This window comes from Anomaloglossus baeobatrachus, chromosome 3, assembly GCF_048569485.1.
Source record: "Anomaloglossus baeobatrachus isolate aAnoBae1 chromosome 3, aAnoBae1.hap1, whole genome shotgun sequence".
Lineage (NCBI taxonomy): Eukaryota > Metazoa > Chordata > Amphibia > Anura > Aromobatidae > Anomaloglossus > Anomaloglossus baeobatrachus.
The window spans coordinates 655333891-655359576 of NC_134355.1; the positions used below are offsets into that span (position 1 = coordinate 655333891).

A 25686-nucleotide genomic window follows, 5' to 3' on the forward strand; every position below is an offset into this window, starting at 1 on the left:
GATTTGCCGCGGATTTTGATGCGGATTTCTTTTTTTTTTTTCCCAATTCAAAACCAAAAATCCGCACCAAATCTGCACCAAACAATTGACATGCTGCAGATTTTTCCGGATCAAAATCCGCGGCAAATCCGCAGCGGAAAAATCCGCAGCATGGACACAGCATTTCCAAAATGCCATTGAAATGGCTTGGAAGTGCCGCTGCTGCAGATTTTCGGCAAATCCGCGGCAAAATCCGCGGTAAATCCGCAGCGTGGGCACATAGCCTAATTGTGCCCGGCTATCAAACCACCACATGTTCCTCATGATCTTAAGGCTATGTGCCCACGCTGCGGATTTTGCGCGGATTTTGCCGCGGATTTGCCGCGGATTTTCCGAAAATCTGCACCAGCGGCACTTCCAAGACATTTCAATGGCATTTTGGAAATGCTGTGTCCATGCTGCGGATTTTTCTGCGGCGGATTTGCCGCGGATTTTGATCCGGAAAAATCTGCAGCATGTCAATTATTCTTGCGGATTTTGGTGCGGATTTTGGGTATAGAATGGGGAAAAAATCCGCATCAAAATCCGCGGCAAAATAGCGGTAATCCGCGACAAATCCACGGCAAAAATAAGGTGCGGATTTGCCGCGAAAGTCGCGGATTTTCATGCAGAAAAATCCACAGGTACATTCTACCGTGGACACATAGCCTTAGTTTTCTCCTATGCCCCATAAATGCACTTAGGCTCAGAGACTGTGAGAGTAGATGAGATTCTGGCATGACCTCCGCGGGGGAGAGAGCATGGTGCTGAATATGCTCATCTATATGCAGGCAGCTAATCAGTGTCTGACTGGGGTGGAAGGGGTCCACCAGTAACATTACTTTGAGACCCACTGATCAACTACCTGCAAATATTATATTCACAAATTTACCTAAGCTTCTATATAATAATATAGTTTGTAAAATGAATGATGAGAGAGAAACAAGTGTATTGTGCCAACTACTGATTATGTTGGAAGTCTGGGTAAGTGATGTACTACTGCAAAGGGGCCCACCAGAGGATTCTCCGGTCCTCCTGTGGGCCAGTCTAAGCCGGCATGTAATACATAGGGAGCAGAGAAAAAGGTTGAACCGTGAGCTGGACTATGGTTGCATAGTGCTGTGTGAGGTTTGTTGTGTTGGCACCTTCCTACTATTTACATACCAATAAGTTATTACACACTGCTAAATTAAATAAGCTATAAAGTATAGTGCCCACACAGCAATGCTATTCTTAACCAAAATAATCGAAACAGAAAGTTTCTTAGGAAAAAACGATACAGTGGTGTCACCAAATAATATTTTATGTTATATCATATTGCCTAAGTATTAGTGCCACACAGATCCCAAATAGATCAGTGCTTACAAATTATCTTAACACAGTGACCAAATAATTACTGCTGTACAATGATCACATATTATTGCTATACAGTGGCCAAATAATTACTGCTATACAATGATCACATATTATTGCTATACAGTGGCCAAATAATTACTGCTATACAATGATCACATATTATTGCTATACAGTGGCCAAATAATTACTGCTATACAATGATCACATATTATTGCTATACAGTGACCAAATAATTACTGCTGTACAATGATCACATATTATTGCTATACAGTGGCCAAATAATTACTGCTATACAATGATCACATATTATTGCTATACAGTGACCAAATAATTACTGCTGTACAATGATCACATATTATTGCTATACAGTGACCAAATAATTACTGCTGTACAATGATCACATATTATTGCTATACAGTGACCAAATAATTACTGCTATACAATGATCACATATTATTGCTATACAGTGACCAAATAATTACTGCTGTACAATGATCACATATTATTGCTATACAGTGACCAAATAATTACTGCTATACAATGATCACATATTATTGCTATACAGTGACCAAATAATTACTGCTATACAATGATCACATATTATTGCTATACAGTGACCAAATAATTACTGCTATACAATGATCACATATTATTGCTATACAGTGACCAAATAATTACTGCTATAGAATGATCACATATTATTGCTATACAGTGACCAAATAATTACTGCTATACAATGATCACATATTATTGCTATACAGTGGCCAAATAATTACTGCTATACAATGATCACATATTATTGCTATACAGTGACCAAATAATTACTGCTGTACAATGATCACATATTATTGCTATACAGTGACCAAATAATTACTGCTATACAATGATCACATATTATTGCTATACAGTGACCAAATAATTACTGCTATACAATGATCACATATTATTGCTATACAGTGACCAAATAATTACTGCTATACAATGATCACATATTATTGCTATACAGTGACCAAATAATTACTGCTATAGAATGATCACATATTATTGCTATACAGTGACCAAATAATTACTGCTGTACAATGATCACATATTATTGCTATACAGTGACCAAATAATTACTGCTGTACAATGATCACATATTATTGCTATACAGTGACCAAATAATTACTGCTATACAATGATCACATATTATTGCTATACAGTGACCAAATAATTACTGCTATACAATGATCACATATTATTGCTATACAGTGACCAAATAATTACTGCTATACAATGATCACATATTATTGCTATACAGTGACCAAATAATTACTGCTATAGAATGATCACATATTATTGCTATACAGTGACCAAATAATTACTGCTATACAATGATCACATATTATTGCTATACAGTGACCAAATAATTACTGCTATACAATGATCACATATTATTGCTATACAGTGGCCAAATAATTACTGCTATACAATGATCACATATTATTGCTATACAGTGACCAAATAATTACTGCTGTACAATGATCACATATTATTGCTATACAGTGACCAAATAATTACTGCTATACAATGATCACATATTATTGCTATACAGTGACCAAATAATTACTGCTATACAATGATCACATATTATTGCTATACAGTGACCAAATAATTACTGCTATACAATGATCACATATTATTGCTATACAGTGACCAAATAATTACTGCTATAGAATGATCACATATTATTGCTATACATTGACCAAATAATTACTACTGTACAATGATCACATATTATTGCTATACATTGACCAAATAATTACTACTGTACAATGATCACATATTATTGCTATACATTGACCAAATAATTACTGCTGTACAATGATCACATATTATTGCTATACATTGACCAAATAATTACTACTGTACAATGATCACATATTATTGCTATACAATGACCAAATAATTAATGCTATAGAATGATCACATATTATTGCTATACAGTGACCAAATAATTACTGCCATACAGTGATCACACATTTTTATACAGTGTGAGGTACTGACCACATATATTGTAAATGGCTGCTATCTATCGCAGTACAATAGGATAAAGAGTTGCACACAAGTCACAATGTATAGGGGAATAATGAAAAACAAAACTGCTATGGGAATACTAGAATGAAAAATACAATGAACTATTTGAAAAAATGAAAAACATGAAAATGGAATATGCATAACTGCTATGAATAATAGGAATATAAGAGATGTTTAGCCATTGTATTGATCAATGCAAAAGAGCCCCAAAACCACGCCAAGGTAATCTCTATTTTTGTGGTCCCTAACCTATGTGTAACCTCACCTGCAGTAAAAAAAACTTGCTCTGCTTTTCATCATTCCTCTATACATTGTGACTAGTGTGCAACTCTTTATCCTATTGTATAGTTATATGCTTTTGAGTCTTGTACCTTGTTCACACCATTGGTGTTCCAGATGTACATTCTTTAAATAGCTATCTACCACAATGGCAAAGGTCTCTGCAATGTAAAACCTGTAATGTTTACTCCGGGACTTGTAGTTCCACAAGTCTTGTTATTGTATTATGGGCCAGGTGTACTGTGAATAGTCAGAGTGCTGGCCGATTCTGGCTATTCACAAACCTCACCCTATGGGTGTTTCTGGTCTGAGATATCAGACTAGTTGTTTGATCACATGGTCTCTCTGTGCTTGAAAGCAGTTTACTTCTTGGAGGCACCCTGCGAGGAGACCATGTGTGTCTAAAGGCGGCTGCAGACGTCCCTGAAGACACACTGGCTAGGATGCCAGGTAAGTATAGATCCTGTTTTACTCTGTGTTTAGGATGCAGCTGTTCTCCTGAGGATCTGGACTGCCAGGAGTCAGTGTGTGGAGAAAGACACAGATCCTGGTTGGTGATTCCAGTGAGGCAGTTTCCTAAATGTCAGTGCGGAGAGAGGTCAGTGTGTGGAGCCTTGCTGAAGCTCCAGAAAGGTAACCTCACAAAACGAGGTTGTATACTGACCAAGGTCAGTGAGTGGACGGTACTGTACCTCCACAGGGATACTGCTGCAGGGTTGTATCTGAACCCATACAGCCGTACCCATGGATTAAACAGTCTTTGTCATATACCCTGTTTGTGTTACTTTATAGCCGCAAGAAGGCCTTTGTTATGATGCTGCAGTGCTGATTTATGTGTGTAAATAAACCAGCTGGACTGTTTAAATAGAAAACCAAATAGAAAACCATTCCTAAGTGCCTTAATCTAGTACTCAAGCGAGTATTCCCCAGTATATTCAGTGAGCAAAGCCTTAGAACAGTGACAAATAAATTCTGCCATATAGTGATCATATAATATTACTATTCAGTGACCAAATAATTACTGCCAGACAGTAATTACATATTATCGCTATACAGTGAACAAACAAATACTGCCATACAGTGCTCACATAATATCACCATTCAGTACCCAAATAAATACTACCGTCCACTGAAGGGGAAGGACCAAGAGCAAAATCAAAATCTTGCTGTCTGTGTTTATATCCCTCCTGCCTTCACTGAGCCAAAAGACACTGGAGGTCCACCTTCTCTGAAATGGCATTCAATCACCTCTGACCACAAATGAGTAGGCCAATACAGTCTACTACTAAAATCAGTGACTGTGAATAATTTCCAATAGGGGGCATATGTGCAGTACCCAGCCACGGTCACTATACAGTTGACAGAGCTGTGCAGCTTCATAACTACGCAGTTCCAGCCAACACCCAGAACAGCTGATCGGCGGGGGGGGGGAGGGGTGCAGGGTGTCATACCTCCACCAATTAGACATTGATGAGCTGTCCTAAGGATGGTCCCTCAATGTAAAAGTAGTGGACAACCTCTTTAAGTAAAGTGACTAAATGATAGCAACTGTACTACAAATGGCTGCTGTAACCTATGGGACCTATTTCCAGGTTTAAGACTGAAAAAGGACTTGAAATCAGGTCAAAAGTGGCCAGTTTTTGCTCTTACTCTATTCCCACTGCTCCCCTGCATATTCCATTTTATGTGGGGGATTTTAAATCCCTCATATGGTTCAATGGGTTTTTTATTTAGTGAAAATGTTTATGATTTTTACCAAAGGGGCAGTGTTCATAGGACAAGAGCAGCCTAAAGACACGCCCCCGAGGATCCAGTGAGCCACACTCCCTTGTAAGGACAATACTAATTAGCACTAAATATCTCTAGAACCATATGGCCGATTAAAACAAAAAAAAAACAATACTCAGGTGCGCAGAAGAAAAATAAAAGCAAACGCTACCCACTTTTGATCTGCTGCTTTGTCAGATGAGCTTTAAGTTGTGCACAGCTATTTGACAGGGAAAACCAGTACATTTGTGACTTTTCTCCCTCAATCTAAAAATGGAGGTTGAAGGAACAAGTGTGACCTTTATATGTTCTACTAATTACCATTACAATCATATTGTTCATTGCTAAAAAAAAAAAAATTGTAGTGCTCACCGGAAGCCTGATGTCACCCTGGAACAAGCTCTTGTCTATAAATGATAAAGGATAGAGGGTAAAATAAAAACTGATAATGATGAAAAAGCATAGATCATCAGAGGTTTTGCTTAGAGTCTCCAAACAAACCCCTTGTGTCGCAGTACTGTCTGTAAGTAGATTATGGGAGACATCTCTGTATTCATTTTATGTATTTTATGTATCTATGCACCTCATATATATATATACACAAAGGGCGAAATAAGAATTGGGCACATCACCAATTATATATATACATATATATATATATATATATATATATATATATATATATTATACATATATATATATATATATATATATATATATATATATAAATAGATAGATAGATAATTGGTGACATGCCCAAATGCCCAATTCTTATTTCTCCCTTTGTGTATATGTATATATATATACAGTTAAGTCCAGAAATATTTGGACAGTGACACAATTTTCGCGAGTTTGGCTCTGCATGCCACCACATTGGATTTGAAATGAAACCTCTACAACAGAATTCAAGTGCAGATTGTAACGTTTAATTTGAAGGTTTGAACAAAAATATCTGATAGAAATTGTAGGAATTGTACACATTTCTTTACAAACACTCCACATTTTAGGAGGTCAAAAGTAATTGGACAAATAAACCAAACCCAAAAAAAATATTTTTATTTTCAATATTTTGTTGCGAATCCTTTGGAGGCAATCACTGCCTTAAGTCTGGAACCCATGGATATCACCAAACGCTGGGTTTCCTCCTTCTTAATGCTTTGCCAGGCCTTTACAGCCGCAGCCTTCAGGTCTTGCTTGTTTGTGGGTCTTTCCATCTTAAGTCTGGATTTGAGCAAGTGAAATGCATGCTCAATTGGGTTAAGATCTGGTGATTGACTTGGCCATTGCAGAATGTTCCACTTTTTTGCACTCATGAACTCCTGGGTAGCTTTGGCTGTATGCTTGGGGTCATTGTCCATCTGTACTATGAAGCGCCGTCCGATCAACTTTGCGGCATTTGGCTGAATCTGGGCTCAAAGTATATCCCGGTACACTTCAGAATTCATCCGGCTACTCTTGTCTGCTGTTATGTCATCAATAAACACAAGTGACCCAGTGCCATTGAAAGCCATGCATGCCCATGCCATCATGTTGCCTCCACCATGTTTTACAGAGGATGTGGTGTGCCTTGGATCATGTGCCGTTCCCTTTCTTCTCCAAACTTTTTTCTTCCCATCATTCTGGTATAGGTTGATCTTGGTCTCATCTGTCCATAGAATACTTTTCCAGAACTGAGCTGGCTTCATGAGGTGTTTTTCTGCAAATTTAACTCTGGCCTGTCTATTTTTGGAATTGATGAATGGTTTGCATCTAGATGTGAACCCTTTGTATTTACTTTCATGGAGTCTTCTCTTTACTGTTGACTTAGAGACAGATACACCTACTTCACTGAGAGTGTTCTGGACTTCAGTTGATGTTGTGAACAGGTTCTTCTTCACCAAAGAAAGTATGCGGCGATCATCCACCACTGTTGTCATCCGTGGACGCCCAGGACTTTTTGAGTTCCCAAGCTCACCAGTCAATTCCTTTTTTCTCAGAATGTACCCGACTGTTGATTTTGCTACTCCAAGCATGTCTGCTATCTCTCTGATGGATTTTTTCTTTTTTTTCAGCCTCAGGATGTTCTGCTTCACCTCAATTCAGAGTTCCTTAGACCGCATGTTGTCTGGTCACAGCAACAGCTTCCAAATGCAAAACCACACACCTGTAATCAACCCCAGACCTTTTAACTACTTCATTGATTACAGGTTAACGAGGGAGACGCCTTCAGAGTTAATTGCAGCCCTTAGAGTCCCTTGTCCAATTACTTTTGGTCCCTTGAAAAAGAGGAGGCTATGCATTACAGAGCTATGATTTCTAAACCCTTTCTCCGATTTGGATGTGAAAACTCTCATATTGCAGCTGGGAGTGTGCACTTTCAGCCCATATTATATATATAATTGTATTTCTGAACATGTTTTTGTAAACAGCTAAAATAATAAAACTTGTGTCACTGTCCAAATATTTCTGGACCTAACAGTATATATATCTATATATATATATATATATATATATATATATATATGCACACACACTATATATATATATATATATATATATATACATACATACACACAAAGGGTGAAATAAGAATTGAACACGTCACCAATTTTCTAAGTAAATATATTTCTAAAGATGCTATTGACAACAATTTATCACCAGATGTCAGTGACAACCCATACAGTCCACACAGACAAAGAAATCAAATCAAAGATATCCATAAATTTAAGGATATGTTATAATGAGAAACTACACAGGGAAAAAGTATTGAACACACTTACCAAAACACAGTATATATACTGTAATACATCATAAAAAGTTTTTGTCAAGATGCATTTTCAAGACGCATCCTGTATTAAGGAACCAGTCGTCTGCATTGCTCAGGTGGGATTTTGTCCCTTTCTTCCACGCAAATACTCTTCACGCACTGTAGGTCCCGACTCCTTCTATGAACTCTGAGCTTTAGCCATAATTTTTTTATTGGATTCAGCTCCGGTGATCGGCTCGGCCATTCTAGCAGATTTTCTTTCTCTGAAACCAATTGAGAGTTTCCATGATGTGTGTTGGGGATCATTGTCTTACAGAATTGTCCACCCTCGTTTCATATTTCTCATACTGTAAGATAGCAGCAGATATTTATCAGGAATGTCTCGGTACCGGTGTCCATTCATCCTTCGTTCAGTTATATGAAGTTTGCCAGTACCGTATGCTGAATAACAGCCCCACACCATGATGTTCCCAGTTCCAAATTTCACTGTTGTTGGTGTTTTGGGGGAATTTGCCTTTTGACCTCCAAACATGGTGGGTATTATGACATCCACAGAGTTTAATTTTGGTCTCATCTGGCCAGACTATACTCTCCCAGTATTTCAGAGGCTTGAATAAATGTTGTTGAGCAAACTTTAAACGTGCTTGAGCATGCTTTTAATTCAGCAGTGGTGTGAGCATGCATACAGGAGCATGCATACAGGACATGGAGTTTGAGTGCATTAATTGTTGTTTACTTTAAAACAATTGTACCTGCTGATTCCAGGTCTTTCTCCACAGGTGGTTCTTGGCTCATGAACAACTCTGCTGATAATTCTTTTCACTCCTCTGTCTGAAATCTTGTGGAGTCCACCTGGTGTAGGCCGGTTTATAGTGAAATTATATTCTTTTCTTTTTTGGATTATGGCCCCAACAGTGCTCACTGGAACCTTCAGTAGTTTAGAAATTCTTGTGTAACTAATGTCATCATTATGTTTTGCAATAATAATGTTACGAATGTCTTAACACAGCTCTCAGGTTTTACCCATCATGAGATGTTTCTTGTGTGGCACCTTATTAATGAGACACATTTTTATAGGCCATAAGTTGAACCAGCGGTTATTATTTTTCAATAAATTGCAAAATTGCTTTCTAATTACTGATAGATTTCATGGCTTTTTGCATCTCTCTTTTTCTTCATGTGTCCAATTTTTTTTCCCTGTATTATTCTCATCATTACACATAATGTATGGATATATGGACTTTAATCTTTCTGCCTGTGTGGATTGGATGGATTTTTACTATTATCTGGTGAGAAATCCACGTCAATAGCACCTTAGCACCCCGAGAAATATTATATATATATATATATATATATATTAGTGTATATATATTATAGGTACTGTTGACCTTCATTCTCCCACCAGAAACAAAATAGTTGAACAGCCATTTTGGTCTACTAGTAGATTAGATAGAGAGATAGATAGAGAGATAGATAGATAATTAGATATATAGATATGAGCTACAAATAATCTCTATATTAATGACCTTGTGGATGGGATTGAGAATAGTGTCAGTTTTTGTTGACGAGACCAAACTATGTAGGATATTAAAAACTGACCTTGATACTACAATATTTTAAACACGATCTGGATAAGCTGTCAGAATGGGCAGACACTTGGCAAATGAGATTTAATGTTGATAAATGTAAAGTAATGAACCTAGGATGGAGTAATCCTATAGCTGCGTATACATTAAATGGAAGTAAACTCGGGACTACAGAACAGGACAAAGACCGAGGAATCTGGTTACAAGTAATCTGAACAGCAGCACTCAATGTCAGGCAGCAGCTGCTAAAGGAAACAAAATTTTAGGGTATATAAAAAGAGAGATTAGGTCCCGTGATCCCAACGTATTGTTACCCCTCTATAAATCACTTGTAAGGCCACTTCTGGAATATGGGATGCAGTTTTCGGCTCCACATGTTAAAAAGGACATTCAGAAGCTGGAGTCAGTTCAAAGGCGACAACTAGATAATTGCAAGGAATGAAGGCCTCACATGATGAGAGGTAGGAAAAGTTCGATTTGTTTAGCTTAGAAAAAAAGTCGTCTCAGAGGTGATCTCATTTATATGTAAAAATACATGTGTGGTCAATATAAAAGGACTGGCAAATTACTTATTCCTTCCAAAGACAATACTAAGGACCAGGGGGCACTCACTGCGAGTGGAAGAAAAGTGATTCCGGCAGCTAAATAGGAAAGGGTTCTTTACAGTTAGAGCAGTCAGACTGTGGAATGCCGACCACAAGAGGTAGTAATGGCAGATACTATAACAGCTTTTAAAAAAGGGCTGGATGATTTCCTCAGTACACACAACATTGTCGGTTATAAATTACTTAGTGATAAAATATATAATTGGTGGAGGCAGGTTGAACCGGGGGCTTTTTTCAACCTATGTAACTATTTATGGTAACTAAAAAGAAAGGAGATAGAGGTAGATATGAGCTAGATAAACGCATGATATATTATCCTGCTCTTGATAGTGTAAGAGAAAGCAGCATGGCTATGGGGAGTGGTATGCGCCTGATTTAATCTGATTTAATAAGGCTATGCTCCATTACTTTGGTGTAAAGAGAGTCAGTCAAAAGGTGTTGAAAGTAATAGAAAGCTGTGTATCATGTCTGGCAAGATGACCCAAATTTATCATGCAGTGTTCACCAATGTGAAAGTTTGCACAGTTTCTACCAGTCTGTCTTAAGCTGCAGAGATTTAAGGGTGCTTTACATGCTGCGACATCGCTAACGATATATCATCGGGGTCACTTTGTTAGTGACGCACATCCGGCGCCGGTAGTGACATTGCAGTGTGTGACACCAAGGGGCATCAATCAACGATCGCAAAAACCTCAAAAATCGTTGATCGTTGACACGTCGCTCCTTTCCATAATATCGTTGCTGCTGCAGGTACAATGTTGTTTGTCGTTCCTGTGGCAGCACACATCGCTATGTGTGACACTGCAGGAACGACAAACATCTTCTTACCTGCCTCCACCGGCAATGCGGAAGGAAGGAGGTGGGCGGGATGTTACATCCCGCTCATCTCCGCCCCTCCTCTACTATTGGCCGGCCGCTTAGTGACGCCGCAGTGATGTTGTTATGACGCCGAACGTACCTCCCCCTTGAAGGAGAGATTGTTCGGCGGTCACAGCGACGTTGCCGACCAGGTATGTGCATGTGACGCTGCCGTAGTGATAATTTTCGCCACGGCATCGATCACCAAATGTGGCACAAACGACGGGGGCGGGTGCTATCGCGCACGACATCGCTAGCATGTAAAGCACCCTTTAGGCCATGTACCCTATGACAAATGACGTACCCTTGTTGATTTCAGGGATATCTATGAATCCTCCGGCCTCTCCTTGGTCTCCTGCCACAAATAAAAGAAAGTTACACCAATTATAAATGGACATTTATCAACATTTCAGATGAATTTTGAAATAAAGTAGTGTAACTTCACAGATATGTACGATAAGTCCTCTATACTCTAACCACTTTCGCAAACATTGTGCCCCCCCCAAGCATCTATGGATGTATTGATTTTAGGACCAATTAGGCAGATTTGCTCCACAATATTACAGCAGGCAACACCAATAACTCCTTCCCGACATAGGAAGTATTAGTGTGTCCTATGATGGGTCCCCATGTATGGAGATGGCTCAGGTGCTGAGCCTGCACCATTCCCAGCAGTGACCGGAGCTAGCTCCAATTGCTGCAGTGTGACCATTTACTGTAAATACTACTACCGGAGCAATCACTGATTGGATTTCAAATGGTGCAGTTGTTCATGCACATGAGCATTGGCTCCCATCACCCCTTTAAAACACAATTTTTGGAAGCCTATGAATTGTCATGGCATTCGGGAGATACTGAAGTTCTGAATGGATCCAATCTCTGTTGCTGGGCTCCATAGGAAAACATATTTTTATCTATATCATGCTATAACTTTGTATTATACTATATAAAAGAAGAAGCCAAATGGCTGAAGATTCACGTTCAATAAGGAAACTAAAATAACAAAGTAAACATAGTTTTTTTAAAAGTTTTAAAACATAATATAAAAATTTGAATCACCAAAACTTTTCCTCCATTAAAAATACATAAAATAAATAAAAAATAAACATATTTGGTGTTGGTTAATAATAATAAAAATTATTATCATTATTATTATTATTATTATTATTATTATTATTATTATTAGTTGTATTATTATGAACCATTATTATTATTATTTATAATAATAATAATAATAATAATAATAAAAAAACCAAAACATAAAAGCCATAAAAAGAAAAAATAACAAAAAGCGATAACTGAGGTTTTCTAGTTTCCACACATCCCTAAAAAACTGCAACAAAAGCGATCAAACTTTAATGCAGTATCAAATCAATAAAAACTTTTGCTCGCCGCTGAGAAAAACAATCCCTTACACAGCTCAGAAAATGGCGTTAGAAACATTTTTTTTTTCAAATTTTTTTTATTCACTACTTGAATAAAAAAAAAATTATTCAAGTTTGGTATCGCCATAATTATAACGACCAAGAGAATCATTTTGCACAATGAACACCATAAAAATAAAAACAATTGTGGAATTATGTTTTAACTTTTCTTTTTTTTTTTTTTTTTTACTATTTTCCAGTACATTGTACAGTGAAATTAATGATGTTATTCCAAACTATAACTTGTCCCACAAAAAAATCAAGCCCTCATAATAAAAATATGGCTCTTGGAAGAAAGGGACGAAAAAACAAAAAGTGTAAAAATGAAAACTGGCATCGGCGGGAAGGGGTTCAATACCAATACAAACAAATGACTAAATCTGGGGTAAATCATATAAAGAAATATTTTATGTCAGTGCCCCTGAATAAAATACGTATTAAAAGGGTTTCCTCTTACCAGTTTCTTGTGGTGGATGGGGAATCTGTAAAAAAATAATAAATCCCATAATTTAACAAATATAATGTAACTATCTGCAGTACCCAGCGTTGCCTGGGATAGTAACTGTCTCTCTCCCTGTCTGTTAGTCTCTCTGTCTCTCTCTGTCTCTCTCTGTCCGTCTCTCTCTGTCTTTCTCTCTATCCATCCCTCTCTGTATTTTTCTGTTCATCTGTCTGTATCTCTCTGTCTCTCTCTCTTCCTCTCTCTTTCTCTATCTATGGTAGTCTCTCTATTTGTCTCTCTCGATTTGTCTCTCTCTGTCTCTCTACCTGTCTCCCTCTCTCTCTCTCTGTTTCTCTCTGTCTGCCTCTCTCTCTGTCTGGCTGTATACTCTCTCTCTCTCTCTCTGTCTGTCTCCCCATCTGCTTCTCTGTCTGTCTGTCTCTCTGTCTGGCTGTATACCCTCTCTCTCTCTCTCTCTCTGTCTGTCTCTGTCTCTCTCCCCATCTGCATCTCTGTCTGTCTGTCTCTCTGTCTGTCTCTTTCTGGCTCTCCATCTATCTCTCTGTGTCTCTCTCTAGCCATCTCAGTCTGTCTCTATCCTCTCTCTGTCTCTCTGTATCCATCTCTCTCTGCCTCTATCTCTCTGTCTGTCTCTTTTTGTCTCTCTATCCATCTATCTCTGTTTCTCTCTATCTGCCTCTCTCTGTCTCTCTCTCTATCCCTCTGTCTGTTTCTCCCTATGTCTCTCTCGCTGTCTCTCTGTCTGTCTCTGTCTGTCTGCCTCTCTCTATCCCGTCTCTCCACCGATATCATATTACCTCACACATAAGCTTCTTATACTAACAATGTACTTTGTTGCCTATAGCAAACAATCACATCTGCTATTAATAACCTGTAGCTCTCAGCTCCATTCACTTTAATGTAAGCAGGTGTTTTCGCTAATAACTATAAAGCGCAGAGTTAAATTTTCCCCTCAAAACATAGTCTATGACGTTCCATGAGTCAAATGAGGCAGCTGTCCAAAATTTCGTGATTGTAAATGCGACGGGGCAGATTCCTTTAGTGGACACACACACACACACACACACATACACACACACACACACACACACACACTCAGCTTTATACATTAGATTAGTGGACACTAAAGGGGACTCCATGTGCGGTGTAACCATAAATCTCAGCATCCAAATAAATCCGACAACCCTTTAGCTGCTCTTCCATGTAATATTAGACCACATGTAGAAATTAACGTATGATGGAAACTCAAATTCCAGGAGGTCCTTGCAGCCTCCAAATGACAGAAAAGGCTGAGACTTGTAGTTCTTCTAGCATTAAAGAGACACAAGTAGTGACATAGGGCTGTTGTCAGGATTACTTACTGTGTAGGCATTAGAGTGGACAATGATGGCTACTAAGACGAGGAGCCCCAGAGGTGCCCGGGACACCATGGTGGATGCCAGGAGAATGCTCACTGACACCGTCCCTGCCGCACAACTTATATGGGATGCTTGAACTTTGCACAATTTACCAAGTCCACTATCATCACACATAATATCACAGCTACAAGTAACATAAGAAATTTTCTTTATCTTGAAATTGACCATAAACTAATCACTAACACTCAGAGATTTTCAGGAATGAGTGCATTATTAACTTTTATTCTTTCCATGGGTATCCATTTACCATATTAACCCTACTGTCATCATGGTGTCTTAAAGTAGCTGTCACGGCGTGACTGTTGAATAATTAAGGATAGGAGCCTCTGTGGTGTCCCTCACGCTAGAGGGCCCTATACTATCCCTAACCTTAGGGATACTCCTAATGGTGCAGATGCCTGAGTCCCATTCCTGGCCCCCTGTACTGACCAAACCTAATCTGATCCCCCCTCCCCACTAAGGAAGGATGGGGAAGGAGTGTGATGTTAACCAAAGATAAAGAAAGACAAGGGAAAACCAAAACTGTGACACACTGCACACACTCACACAATATTAGACAATAAGAGATTCAGGAGGAAAACAAGAGCAGGAAGGTAGCTGCAAAAGACAACTGGGGTAAACTTCACAACCACACAAAGCAATAAGTACTACAACCCCCAGACAGTGTAGATCACCACACTTCACCAGATCAACTAAGAATAAGCTATAGCTGGTATAGGTGAAGGGACCTAGCCAGCATACAGTATATATTGTGCCTTGTGAAAGTATTCGGGCTCCTTGAATTTTTCAACCTTTTCCCACATTTCAGGCTTCAAACCTAAAGATAAAAATTTAAATTTTATGGTGAAGAATCAACAACAAGTGGGGCACAATTGTGAAGGTGAACGAAATTTATTGCTTATTTTAAACTTTCGTAAAAAATAAAAAACTGAAAATTGCGGCGTGCAATATTATTCATCCCCTTTACTTTCAGTGCAGCAAACTCACTCCAGAAGTTCATTGAGGATCTCTGAATGATCCAATGTTGTCCTAAATGACTGATGATGATACATATAAGCCACTTGTATGTAATAAAGTCTCCGTATAAATGCCCCTGCTCTGTGATAGTCTCAGTGTTCTGTTTAAAGCACAGAGAGCATCATGAAGACCAAGGAACAAAAGGCAGGTCCGTGATACTGTTGTGGAGACGTTTAAAGTTGGATTTGGTGGTAAAAAGATTTCCAAAACTTTAAACATCCCAAGAAGCACTGTGCAAGCGATCATATTAAAATGGAAGGAGTATCATACCACTGCAAATCTACCAAGACCCGGCCGTCCATCCAAACTATCATCTCAAACAAGAAGAAGACTGATCAGAGATGCAGCCAAGAGGCCCATGATCACTCTGGATGAGCTGCAGAGATCTACAGCTGAGGTGGGAGAGTCTGTCCATAGGACAACAATCAGTCGTACACTGCACAAATCTGGCCTTTATGGAAGAGTGGCAAGAAGAAAGCCATTTCTCAAAGATATCCATAAAAAGTGTTGCTTAAAATTTGCCACAAGCCACCTGGGAGACACCAAACATGTGGAAGAAGGTGCTCTGGTCAAATGAAACCAAAATCAAACTTTTTGTGCACAATGCCAAATGATATGTTTGGCGTAAAAGCAACACAGCTCATCACCCTGAACACACCATCCCCACTGTCAAACATGGTAGTGGCAGCATCATGGTTTGGGCCTGCTTTTCTTCAGCAGGGACAGGGAAGATGGATGGAGCCAAATACAGGACCACTCTTTAAGAAAACCTGTTGGAGTCTGCAAAAGACCTGAGACTGAGACAAGGATCCCAAACATAAAGCAAAATCTACAATGGAATGGTTCACAAATAAACGTATCCAGGTATTAGAATGGCCAAGTCAAAGTCCAGACGTGAATCCAATCGAGAATCTTTGGAAAGAGCTGAAAACTGCTGTTCACAAACGCTCTCCATCCAACCTCACTCAGCTCCAGCTGTTTACAAAGGAAGAATGGGTAAGAATTTCAGTCTCTCGATGTGCAAAACTGATAGACACATACTCCAAGCGACTGCAGCTGTAATCGCAGCAAAAGGTGGCGCTACAAAGTATTAACTTAAAGGGGATGAATAATATTGCACGCCCCAATTTTCAGTTATTTTTTACAAAAATTTAAAAGAAGCAATAAATATTGTTCACCTTCACAATTGTGTCCCACTTGTTGTTGATTCTTCACCATAAAATTTTAAAAATGTTATCTTTATTGTATGTTTGAAGTCTGAAATGTGGGAAAAGGTTGAAAAATTAAAGGGGGCCGAATACTTTCGCAAGACACTATTGGAGAAGAGCAGATGTGATTGGCTTCCCTACAACAGGTGATTAAAGAAAACTAACAAGCAGACTAGCAGAGATTTACATTTGCTTGCTAACTTACCTATTAATAAGCACACAGCAGGTCTACACATGAGTCTGCTTCTGTTGATCCCACACACCAGAAAATTTCTCAGGTGGAGTGTCACAATCTGTAATCTGAACAGCACCTGACGCCACCATGACAGTTGGTAAAGTTTGTGAAAATCTCTATGTGACCGTAGCGCTGCGGAGCTGTAACCACTTGAACACCACTTAGAATTTTAGTTTTGTAGAAATATTGCAATGTTTTTCTTGGTGTTTTATGGTGCTCTTTCACCCCTATTTTTTCACACAAAACCTGTAAACTGCATACACCCAACTCCCATGCTCAGGAGCAGTCCATGTTTCTCATGCTTTGTGTGACGTCGTGGATTAGCCAGGTAGTCACAGATAGGCCCCCGCACAACACCTGTCCCCCAATAAGGTAACATCAGCCAAACCATTAAAACCTAGTCACGTCTCTCAGTGCTTTATGGACTCACCAGGGGGCGGAGCCAGGCGGTTGGCACACCCACCGAAGAGTTCAGAGGGCCTGAGGCAGGAAACAGATCAGATCAGTTTGAGTGTTGAGAAGTGAAGCAGGCCTGTGTAGCAGGTCTGCAGCAGTCTGACAGGTGCCAGGGTTGGAGCCCTGGTACCTTGGCTAGGAGGAAGACGGTGGCCTAGCCTGCAGGAGCCGGGAGGACGGCTCGGTTGAACCGTGGTGGACCGGGACAGGGTAGTGCCCGCCGGTACCCACCCGGTGAACCAACTTGGAAACCGGAGCACAAAGGGGGGTACTCAGACCCTGAAACGAGGTCCAGAATCCACTGGACTGAGTTAATTGACTGATTTCGGTCAGGACTATAGGTCCTTTCCCACCCAAGTCCCGACTGAAGACAACAGCCCACCGAGGGGGATAGAAAGCCACCGCACAGGCAGAGAGATCCCACGGGCCAGCGTCTTCGGGCAAACGGGCTCTCCCGACACACACACACGTCACTGAAGCGCAGGCAGTCTACACATACACTACACGGTGCAGGAGAAAGGCCAAGACCACCGAACCGTGTGGGGGACCAGACGCAGCCGGCTGCGGGCACCGACCACCATCAACTTTGTTTACCAGAGACTTGTGTGTGTCAATAACAGTGAGTACAACAGTGCCATCCGGCCGCGCACCGCCCTGCACCGCCCAGCTAATCTCCCCAATGGGTCCTGGGGCCATCATCCCTGCCCACGGAGGGGTTAACATCCTGCTGCATAACCATCTGCCCCGGGTGCCCCGCAACTGCAGCGGTGGTGTCTACACCTTCACCACATCCCGTGGGTGGCGTCACAAACTTAAACACGGCTCCAGCCGTACACTTACCTACCACCCCCCTAAGTAGCGCCAGCACCCTTTCAGAGCGAAGTGACCCCGGTTCCAGAGGCGCTCGAGCCACCCACCAACGTGCCGGCAGCCGAGCGCAGGGCGATACACTTTGCAGATTCCTGCACACTATATTTCTTGATTTCTTTTCCTTTCTTTAACTTTTCAGCTTACCTTGTGTGCAAATTCAAAGAGATTAATTACAAGTTATTTTTATAATGATACAGAATAGCTATCAAACATCGCAAAATGTATCACTCAGTATTGGACTTATGCTGGAAGTGCCCCTCATCTCTAGGTACAATGTTGCATATCTTGGTGGGATTGCCCAGGAATAGCACCACTATGGCAGGATGTAGTCTCGCTTTATGAGGAAAGTGTTATGTGGCGCCCTGGAAAACCAGGTAGTCACATAGTTTAGGCCCAACACCCATCCCACACGGGGTTGAACCAGCCGACCTGAAATCCTAGTCACCCCCCTCAGGGAATGACAGACACACCAGTGGGCGGGACCAGGCAGTTACGAAACACCCACCCAGGGGTCTGGAGAGCCTTGGGCAGGAAAACAGTGAGATTAGTTTTGGGAGTTCAAGTCAGTGGAGTGAGGAGCTAGCTGACAGGTGTTGGGATGGGAGCCCTGATGTTCTGGCTAGGTGGCAGACGGTAGTCAGAGTCTGCAGGAGACGGGAAGATGGCTGCCGGAGATCCGGGGTGGACCAAGACAGGGTTGGAGCCCACCGGTACAGACACTGGACAACCGACCCGGAAACCGTGTGCACATAGGGGGTACTCGGACCCTGAAGCCAGGATCGGCACAGATGGCCTGGCTAATTCACCGATTGAGGGCAGGATTATAGGTCCTGTCCCAACCTAAGTCCCGAAAAGTAGATAACCACTCACTGAAAGGGATAGGGTAACCACCAGGGCCCATAGATCCCAAGGGTCAGCGTCAGACGGGCACGGCTCCCAACCAAAAGACCGGAAGTGGACTCCCGTGTTTCAAGCCGGGAAGTCCTATCTACAACACACTAAGTGCAGAGGAGAGGGACTCTGACTATCCACCCGGGTGTGGGACCAGATACACCCGTCTGCGGCAGCCGGCCACCATCCCCTTGGTTTACCACAGGACTTGTGTGCTTTATTCGACCGTGAGTAACACCCCCGGCCTGGCCGGGTGCACCTCCCCCTGCAATCACCAACCCTTATCACAGAGACACTGGGCCCCGGGACATCCATCCCTACCCACGGAGGGGTTAACATCCAGCTGCCAGCCCAACGTCCCCGGGAGCCCCGCAAATGCAGCGGTGGTGCTACATCTTGCCACACACCGTGGGTGGCGTCACAGACAGTTTACAACCAATCCCGTACAAATACGTCCCCCCTTTCATTCGGAGTGTTCACGCGACCCTCGGGTCCGGAGGACCCCTCGAGCCTTACCGTAGATCCGGATCCGAGCAGCGCTGGCTGCTGGCATGGGGGCGGCACAGTTACACAAATATCCAAAGATGGCTCTTCTTTTAATGTTTCATTGCTCAATTTCCAAGTACCAAAATGGCATTTGAGAAATTCTGTACTGGCCACCAAGGAGATCACTCCTAAACTTTGGAAGTAGACAGTTTCGCTAAACAAACTGTGGATTCACTAAAAGATGTGTGTCGCGGGCGGAGGAGGGGACGCTGCGCTCTCCCCACTGCTCGGGTCCGGCCGCTGCTGCTGCTGCGGCTGCTGCTGCTGCTCGGTGGTGGCTCAAGCGGTGGGCCGGATCCCGGGGACTCGAGCGGCGTTCCTCGCCCGTGAGTGAAAAGGGGGTTTGATTGTGAGGATTTGGTTATTGTCCGTGACGCCACCCACGGTTGTGGTGATATTGGTGACACCACCGCTGCTCTGGACGGGGATCCCGGGAGCGGTGACAGGGAGCAGCTTTGTTGTTAGTTCTCCCCTCCGTGGGTAGGGGGTTGGTTGTCCCGGGGCCCAGTGATGGGGTAGGGATGGATGGCAGGTGGGTTACGGGGCCTGGAGAGGTGCGGGGGCAGCGCTGTGCCACACGGCACGGTGGTACTCACTCAGCCAATGATGAGGACACAGTTCTCAGTAAAATACACGGCTGGATGGACTGGTCCCACAGACGGCTGCGGTGTTGTTTCTCCCGGCAGGTTGATGGTGACTGCCTTTCCCTGCACCTATGTATGGTAGATGGTTCCAATGGGTTCCCACCGGTAACCCGCTCCCCAGCTTGGATATGGGCTGGAGGAGCCCCTTTTGCCCACAGGCTCTGGCCCTGAGAAACGGTTGCCTTGGCGGTGGCGGTGTCCCCCTCTCTTGGTTGGACTGTTGCCTTCTGTTGGGACTTGGCTGTTGGGAAACCCAGGAGGTTCCCTTCACTAACGAATTCGGCAAATTCTCGGCGACTCCTAGCCTTGCCGGGGTCCGTAAGCCCCTGCCAGATGGTGCTGGCTTCTCTTCGCGTACCGATCCGGTACCGCCGGGCCACCGCCCGTCCACGGTCCTTGCGGTAGACTCCGATAGGCCACTCCTGCAGACGGTCACCACCGTCTGCCAACCTTGCTGTACCGCCCGGGCCACACACCCGGACGCTGTCAGTTAGTTGCTCCACTACCACTTTCCTTCCTCTCACTTTCACCTCCAAGACTCAACTGTTTACTTCTCCCGCCTCCAGGACTGTGAACTCCTCGGTGGGCGGGACCAACCGCCTGGCCCACCCCCTGGTGTGAACATCAGCCCCTGAAGGAAGGCAACAAGGGTTTTGTGTCTGACTTCGATGTGCCTGCTGGGAGTGTGGGGTGTGTGGGTGTTGTTCTCTGTGGCCCCTGGCTTGTCCAGGGCACCACATTCCCCCTTAGTTAAATGCAGACCGTCCGCGGGCTGCCCGTCCATCACCGGTTTTATTTTCACCAACTGAAAAATAGAAAACGGCAAAACACAAAACAATTATAACATCTTCCCACATCGGGAGGTACTCTTATTTAAACGTTACTTAACGGTTACGGATTCCACTCTCTCCCACCCAAGCAACCTGGCCCTGATGCTGCCCCTAAGCAAACAGGCAGCACCCCTTGACCCCAGTCCTGCACAAGCTGCCCGAGCGGGTTCTGTCCTTTTCAGAGGACCCACGTCCATGGGGAACCCCTGAAACCCCCAGAGGATCGGCACCGGTTCCGGTGGTGGCTGGGCCCCAGCCTGCACCACTGCGGGCCCTTCCTCCAATCTGCCTCCCCGGAGGCGGTCACGGTGAAAGCCACAACAACATAATTATTTACATGCCACAAGTTTGTGGTTGCCCTGCTAGTTCTCGGGCCTGTTCATAAGGAGTTCCTTATGCATAACTTGAAAAGGGGGTCCCAACGGGGACCAGTTGCCGGCAACGACCGGTGCAAATCAGCGGCAAATCAGGTGAACTTCGGTTGATCACTCTTTTTCATTCTTTTAACTTTAAACAGTACTTTCAACACACACATACAATTTTTCCCCCTTTTAAAGAGTAGTTTCCCTGTGGGGGTCTACCTAGGTTGGGACGAGTGGACCTCCGGGGTCCAGTGTCAGTGGGGATAGGCAGTGGTGCAGAGGGAACAATCAGTTCCTCTTCCCTGCTATCGTGTGGGGCAGGTGGAGGCATAGGGGAGCTGGGTACAGGTTCATCCCTGGGCACTGGCTCATGGTCGACCACTTCCATCACTTCCTCATCCACGGGTTGTGGGAACAGTATCACTGGAAGAATCACCGCGCCATTCTGTGTGGGCCAGTCCGCTGGGAAGTCACCCATCACGGTGTGGATTACCTCTTTTGCCTTCTCCGTCGGTTTAGGAACCGGAACTTCAGCCGCTGCCCTCAATGCTGGTGGGCACCTCCTTAGATGGTCCCGGGAAACCGTGGCCAAAGTGCCCCCTTGGTCACGACTGATCTGGTAGGCCTTCCCATCTTCCCATCCTGTGGGCTGTATGACATATGGGGTTTGCTCCCATTGATCATCCAGCTTGTGGGTCCTCCTCTTTCGCTTCAGCACTACATCTCCAGGCTGGAAAGGGCCAGCAGACGCCTTCTGGTTGAAGCGCTGCTCCTGTTGTTCCCGACTCCGACTCAAGTTCTTCTCAACATATTCCTGAATCTGTCGGTACTGCACCCTCCGCCGAGTGTCCCATTCAGCTGTCGAAGGGAGTGCTTCTGGGGCTTCCAATCCCATTTCCAGATCCACCGGTAGCCGGCCGGGGCGAACCCTCATCAGGAATGCTGGGGTGCATTTCGTTGAGCTGGAAGGGATGTTGTTGTACATATCGACCAATTCAGGTAGCTTCTCCGGCCACAGGTTCCGCTCTTCTAGCGGCAACGTCTTGAGGAGGCCCAGGACCAGGTGGTTCATCTTTTCACACATGCCGTTGATTTGGGCATGGTAAGGCGTGGTCCGGATCTTCTTGCATCCGCACAACTGACAGAATTCATGGAACACCTCCGCTTCAAAGGCTGGGCCTTGATCAGTAAGCACCTTCTCAGGGTATCCATGTGGTCGGCAGAAATAAGCCTGGAACGCTCTAGCGGCGGTACGGCCAGTTAGGTCTTTGACTGGGACAACCACCATGAACCTGGAATAGTGGTCTACAATGGTTAGAGCATAGGTGTACCCACTTCGGCTGGAAGTGAGCTTTACATGGTCCAGAGCGACCAGCTCCAGCGGTTGATGTGTAACGATCGGGTGTAGGGGCGCCTTCTGGCTGGCCTCGTCCTTCCTTCTCAGCGTGCAAGGGCCACACTCTCGGCACCAGGCCTCTACAGATTCCCGCATTCCACTCCAATAGAACCGCTCTCTCAACAGCATTTCCAGTTTCTTCCATCCGAAGTGTCCAGCACCATCATGGTACGCTTGTAGGACGGTAGGCACGTTAGCTTGGGGAATCACCAACTGGCGGATTTTCTCATGAGTCTTCGGGTTAATCAGCTCACGGTACAACTTCCCCTCATGTAGATACAGCCGGGTCCGTTCTCGCCACAGGCGTTGGGCTTCAGCTGGGGCGGCAGGGTCTATTCCAGCAGCACCTTGTTCCACCAAGATCTTGACTAGGCGAACAGCGGGTGCCTGGTCCCGAGCTTCTTGCCACTCCTGGCTTGGCAGCGGGTCCAGGTTTACCCGTTGTTGATAGACATGCACCTTCTCAGTTGGTGGTTGATGAAATGCGGGCAGCTCAATCTCTTCGAGGTCGTCATCCTCAGGCCCTTCTTCCAACAAGTGGGGCATCCGTGAGAGTGCATCGGCATTAACGTTGGCACGGCCGGCCCTGTACTTGATGGTGAAATCGTAGTTGGCTAGCCTAGCCACCCACCGCTGTTCCAACGCGCCCAGCTTGGCGGTGTCCAGGTGGGTTAGTGGGTTATTATCCGTGAAAGCGGTGAACTTAGCCGCTGCCAGGTAATGGCGGAACCGCTCGGTGATAGCCCACACCAGTGCCAGGAGTTCAAGCTTGAAAGAGCTGTAGTTCTCGGGGTTCCTCTCAGTCGGTCGAAGCCTTCGGCTAGCATAAGCAATCACTTTTTCTTTTCCGTCCTGGACCTGGGATAGGACTGCCCCTAAGCCTACATTGCTGGCATCGGTGTAAAGGATGAAGGGGTGGTTGTAATCAGGGTATGCTAGGATCTCTTCTCCGGTCAGGGCCGCTCTCAGCTGACAGAAGGATTCCTCATGCCTTTCTTCCCACACCAATGGGGCTCCTAGGGGTCTACCACCTTTGGTCTGTCCCACGAGGAGGTCTTGCATGGGGGCAGCCATCTTCGTGTACCCCTTGATGAAGCGACGGTAATACCCCACCAGGCCCAAAAACTGCCTCACCTCCTTCACCGTTGTCGGCCTCGGCCAGTCCTGAATGGCGGTGATTTTATCAGGGTCAGGGGCGACACCCTCTGCACCGACCACATGCCTTAGGTACTGCACTTTGGGTTTCAGCAGATGACACTTTGAGTGCTTCAACTTCATCCCATATTTGGCAAGGGACGCGAACACCTCGGCTAGGTGCTCCAGGTGGGCTTCATATGTCTGGGAGTACACAATCACATCATCAAGGTACAGCAGGACGGTCTCAAAGTTTAGATGCCCCAGACAGCATTCCATCAGCCGTTGGAAGGTTCCAGGGGCATTGCACAGCCCGAATGGCATGCTATTAAACTCACAGAGCCCCATAGGGGTAGCAATTGCAGTCTTCTCTCGGTCTTCTGGTGCCACAGCCACCTGCCAGTACCCACTGGTGAGGTCAAGGGTGGAAAAGTAATTAGCGGTTCTCAGCGCAGCCAGAGATTCCTCAATGCGGGGCAGAGGGTAAGCGTCCTTATGTGTTATCTGGTTAATTTTCCGGTAATCCACACACATCCGCATGGTGCCATCCTTCTTCTTAACCAGTACCAACGGGGCGGCCCAGGGACTACAGCTGTCCCTAATAACCCCTGCCTCCTTCATGTTCCTCAACATGTCCTTGGCACATTGGTAGTGTGCAGGGGGAATAGGCCTGTACCTCTCTTTGATAGGGGGATGCTCACCGGTGGGGATATGGTGTTGGACCCCTTTAATCTGCCCGAAGTCTAGGGGATGTTTGCTAAAAACCTACTCATACTCCCGTACCACCCGGTATACCCCTTCTTTGTGATGTGTAGGGGTATCGTCAGTGCCTACGTGTAGTTGTCGACACCACTCGTCTAACTCCCCTTGGGATGGGTGAGTTCTGGCAGTAAGTGGTGAGGTTGGGGGAATGGCCTCGTGGATGGTGTGGGGGTCCAAGGTGAACAACTTGGCAAGGGTAGCGTACCGGGGAAGTCTGACGTCTTCCTCCTCGCAGTTCAGCACCCTCACGGGCACTCTCCCCTTCTTTACATCCACCACCCCTCGGGCGGCCATTACTGTGGGCCAGTGTTCAGAGAGCATGGGCTCTATCATGGCGGGGTAGTCGCGCCCCTGGGGCCCTACCGCTGCCCTACACTAAATCATCATCTCGCTCCTGGGAGGCACAATCAAAGGGGCAACATCCATCACTCTCACCCCACCAATCTCTCCTCCTGTCGAGTTCACATGTTGGCGGTACATCAAGGCTTGGATCTCACGCTGCACAGCTCTCTGTCGGCTCCCCGCCGCCGTGGCGGCCAGCTGCTGCAGTAGGGTCAGCACGTGACTCATACAGTGCTCCATCACGTTTTTCCCTAGCACTACCTTCGGGTTATGATCACTGGGTTCATTCATTATCACAATCATACCCTGGTGTTGCAGTTCAGCTCGCCCCACAGTCATGGCCACTTGTTTGTATCCCACTTGGGTCAATGGGAGTCCATCAGCAGCAATCAGTGTT

The 25686-nt window shown here is 44.3% G+C and overlaps 1 protein-coding gene across 1 annotated transcript in view; it reads right to left on the reverse strand.

The window, feature by feature from the left end:
- The window catches only part of MEP1A (meprin A subunit alpha), a 35810-nt gene extending 21166 nt beyond the window's left edge, over window positions 1-14644 (reverse strand). Inside the window, 4 exon segments of the mRNA XM_075338809.1 lie at window positions 5869-5903; window positions 11596-11646; window positions 13173-13197; window positions 14540-14644. Of these exon segments, the coding sequence (XP_075194924.1) occupies window positions 5869-5903; window positions 11596-11646; window positions 13173-13197; window positions 14540-14608 (180 nt within the window). The 5' untranslated portion in view covers window positions 14609-14644.
- Window positions 14645-25686: the final 11042 nt, after the last annotated feature.